At 36.8% G+C, this 4257-nt stretch overlaps 1 protein-coding gene across 1 annotated transcript; it reads left to right on the forward strand.

The window, feature by feature from the left end:
* The first annotated feature begins 2045 nt into the window (after positions 1 to 2045).
* Positions 2046 to 3994, forward strand: LOC133788373 (uncharacterized). The gene is made up of 3 exons (XM_062225836.1): positions 2046 to 2405; positions 2632 to 2780; positions 3656 to 3994. Exons 1-3 carry the CDS (start codon positions 2306 to 2308, stop codon positions 3731 to 3733), a joined length of 327 nt encoding a protein of 108 aa, XP_062081820.1. The 5' UTR covers positions 2046 to 2305; the 3' UTR covers positions 3734 to 3994.
* Positions 3995 to 4257: the final 263 nt, after the last annotated feature.

The raw sequence follows: 4257 nt of genomic DNA on the forward strand, positions 1-4257 counted from the left end.
ACCCAAAATAAAAAAAAAATCATCCCAAACTGACACTCGAGTGAAAAATTATGTCTCTTACAAGAATTGCATCGAACCACCATCGAGCAACCATCGATCCACTATCGAGCAACATCGATTTTTTTCATGAAAATATTGATTTTGAAGGCCCCATAGAGCTGGTATCGAGCACCATCGAACAACAATTGAGATAAATCAATTTTCTACATATTTCAGAGTTTCAGATCTGAAAAATAACTCAAAAATCATGCCCAATTCGTTGGTTGTTCGATGGTGTTCAAAGTGAAGCCCTATAAGAGAATTCCTCTCTCTCTCTCTCTCTCTATATATATATATATAGGGGAATTCTCCTATAGAGACTTCACTTTAAGCTCTATCGGTAGGGCTCTCAGTGTTTACAACCTGTGAAAAGTTTTCGGCGCAATTTTTTTTATGACCGTGTATATTGTAGTTATTTAGAGCATCTTGCAAATTTTCAAAAAATTTCGAATAGTTTACAGTACCGAAAACTAGGTTCAAACATGTTGTTGTACGCGCGACTAATTTTTTTTATGCGCGTGGAAAACAACATGTTTGAACCTAGTTTTCGGTACTGTAAACAATTCAAAATTTTCTGAAAATTTGCAGCATGCTCTAAATAGCTACAATATACACGGTCATAAAAAAAGTCGCGCCGAAAACTGTTCACGGGTCAAGAAACACTGAGAGCCCTACCGTAGAGAAACACTGAGAGCCCTACCGTAGAGAAACACGGGTCGAGAATTGTCATATATATATATATAGGAGAATTCTCCTATAGGGGCTTCACTTTAAGCCCTACCGGTAGGGCTCTCAGTGTTTCCAACCCGTGAACAGTTTTCGGCGCAATTTTTTTATGACCGTGTATATTGTAGCTATTTAGAGCATGCTGCAAATTTTCAGAAAATTCCAAATAATTTACAATACCGAAAACTAGGTTCAAACATGTTGTTGCATGCGTGAATAATTTTTTTTATGCGCGTGGAAAGCAACATGTTTGAACCTAATTTTCGGCACTGTAAACTATTCAGAATTTTCTACAGAAGGCTCTAAATAGCTACAATATACATTTTCATAAAGAAGTCTGAGCAGAAAAATTCTTCAGAGGTCTAGAAATAGTAAGAGCCATGCCGATAAGCTTGAGGTGGAGTATCTTCTTATATGAAATTGTTCTTTTTACTAAAAAAAAACCCTAAATATATAAAAACCCCCCAATTCCCAGCTACCAACGATTGTAACGACGACGACGGTAATCAGCGGCGCCGAGGTATTTGTGTATTGTCAATAATATAATCCAAAGAGCATGAGCAAGAGAAGAGAAACTCTTTGAACCTGTAGTCTTTACTGCACGAGTGTTACCATAGAAAAATTTCGAATAGTTTACAGTACCGAAAACTAGGTTCAAACATGTTGTTGCACGCGCGACTAATTTTTTTTATGCGCGTGGAAAACAACATGTTTGAACCTAGTTTTCGGTACTGTAAACAATTCAAAATTTTCTGAAAATTTGCAGGATGCTCTAAATAGCTACAATATACACGGTCATAAAAAAAGTCGCGCCGAAAACTGTTCACGGGTCAAGAAACACTGAGAGCCCTACCGTAGAGAAACACTGAGAGCCCTACCGTAGAGAAACACGGGTCGAGAATTGTCATATATATATATATAGGAGAATTCTCCTATAGGGGCTTCACTTTAAGCCCTACCGGTAGGGCTCTCAGTGTTTCCAACCCGTGAACAGTTTTCGGCGCAATTTTTTTATGACCGTGTATATTGTAGCTATTTAGAGCATGCTGCAAATTTTCAGAAAATTCCAAATAATTTACAATACCGAAAACTAGGTTCAAACATGTTGTTGCATGCGTGAATAATTTTTTTTATGCGCGTGGAAAGCAACGTGTTTGAACCTAATTTTCGGCACTGTAAACTATTCAGAATTTTCTACAGAAGGCTCTAAATAGCTACAATATACATTTTCATAAAGAAGTCTGAGCAGAAAAATTCTTCAGAGGTCTAGAAATAGTAAGAGCCATGCCGATAAGCTTGAGGTGGAGTATCTTCTTATATGAAATTGTTCTTTTTACTAAAAAAAAATCCTAAATATATAAAAACCCCCCAATTCCCAGCTACCAACGATTGTAACGACGACGACGGTAATCAGCGGCGCCGAGGTATTTGTGTATTGTCAATAATATAATCCAAAGAGCATGAGCAAGAGAAGAGAAACTCTCTGAACCTGTAGTCTTTACTGCACGAGTGTTACCATAGAAAGCGGAGGTTGAAGAAGATGGCGTGGGGGCAATTACTCTTCAGCAAAACCACAAAATCTACTGCTTATACAACCCCTGCTGTTGCTAGATTCTTCTCCAAATCGATTCCATATGAGGGTAAGTGTTAGGATTTCATACCCATTACCCGATCTTATTACTTCCGTTTGTTTCCCTAGAAAATGAAAGAAAATTTTCCTATGAAAAACCTGTTGTTTGAGGCTTCAATGAGTACGGTAGTTTTCCATTTTTTGATTTTTTATTTCCTGTTGCGAAATGAGATATGTTGTGCGAACAAATTGGTTATAATGAAGAAAAAACTGAAGTAGTGGTTGTTTGGTTGCAGTGAAAGTTGGAATACCAGAATTTTTGAATGGGATAGGGAAAGGGGTTGAAACCCATGTGGGCAAGCTTGAAGCTGAGATTGGTGACTTCCAGAAGCTTCTTGTTACCCGTACTCTTAAACTCAAGACTCTTGGGGTCCCTTGTAAACATGTAATGTTATCCTACGACTGTTCACTCTACATATATACATGTCCTTGCAGAAACATTGTATAAATGTATCATTTTTCTATAATGTACTATTGTTTGATATGATTGAATTCGTGCTTATATTAGTTCGTGATTCAGAAAAATGTTAGATCAGATCATAGTGATTGGATTTAATAAATAATGTAACGTTTCAAGTTTCTATGGCTTAGTTAGTTTTCAAACAGGGTTTCTATAGTATTTTGGGGATAGTTGTTGAGCCTGTAAATCCGTACTATAAAGTTAGAACTTCTTTCTATAGTATACGTTTTTCAAAGAACTTGGCAACATGATTTGCAGTAGCTGTTGCTAGTTTGCTGAGTTTTAGTGCGCTGAACATTTTGAAAATCAGCCTGTTACTTCTTTGAGGAGCTATGATATTGTTATCTGAGACTGGAGCATGAGACTGCATGAAAATGTGAGCCAAAAGCTCAAAACTGAATAGGGTTTTCAAGTATGTGATCTTTGTAGTTGGTGTGATGTTGTTAGATGGATTAGAAGCTTAATTCCATTTTCAAAGGGAGTAACCTTCTTCAGTTTAAAGTTAGTTGCTCAAAGAGCTCATGTGCCATTGCCCGATTGATTTCTTTTTCTCTTATCTCATTTGTAGATGCTCTTAATTGGAAATTGTATAAGCTAGGTTTACATTTCTGCTCCTTTTAAGCTAGTTAATACTAGGTGAAATGGTTGTTATCCGCTACTTATTAGATTTTCATTGAAGGGTGGAGTGAAAAAAGAACTTAGGTTTTAGTTTGCAGTGCTGTGGCGTCCCTATCTCATGATTGGCTTTGTTTGAATTGTTCGCTTCTTACTTAGAATCATGTCTGATTGTTTTGTTCCAGAGGAAGCTGATACTGAAATATACCCACAAGTATCGACTGGGACTGTGGAGGCCTCGAGCGGAACCTGTGAAATCATAATTGGTTTGTACTAGCTGAATGTAGAAGGTAACACAGCTGAACATTTCACTTGTGAAACTTTGTTAGTCAAGAGTGTCAATTGTTGAACATTCTTACATGTTTCCTATTCTAGTTCAAAGTCTTGGTTTCTGACTATTTGTCTTTACCTTCATTTCAAATTTCATCAATGAGATTTTGTGTTAAACTGCATAAGTGTACCGAATCACGTTCGGCGGTCTTTCCATTAGATGTTTTGATATTTAGTTCATAGTTACAATCCAATTATAGACCTCGTCTCTCCTCTCTATGTTCAATGCTTCTCTGGTCAATCCCGAAAGCCAGGAAAGAAATTTCCATGTGTTTGAAAAATGCTTCCAAGACTTGTGAATAGTATAGAATAGCAGTAACTCATTATTTAGGATGATACCATATACATAGCCAAACATCATGGTATATTTTCTTGTCAATGATACATTTGGTACAGTAGAATAAACTAACAAAACCAAAAGCCTCACTAAATTTGATGAAGGTGGTGAAGCCTAATG

This window comes from Humulus lupulus, chromosome 7 (assembly GCF_963169125.1).
Source record: "Humulus lupulus chromosome 7, drHumLupu1.1, whole genome shotgun sequence".
NCBI lineage: Eukaryota > Viridiplantae > Streptophyta > Magnoliopsida > Rosales > Cannabaceae > Humulus > Humulus lupulus.

Bases quoted from the DNA above. Each gene is read 5' to 3' on its own strand.
- LOC133788373 (XM_062225836.1), top strand. From the start codon at position 2,306: ATGGCGTGGGGGCAATTACTCTTCAGCAAAACCACAAAATCTACTGCT. The intron at 2,406-2,631 runs GTAAGTGTTAGG...GTTTGGTTGCAG, and splicing joins CAAATCGATTCCATATGAGG to TGAAAGTTGGAATACCAGAA. The intron at 2,781-3,655 runs GTAATGTTATCC...GTTTTGTTCCAG, and splicing joins TTGGGGTCCCTTGTAAACAT to AGGAAGCTGATACTGAAATA.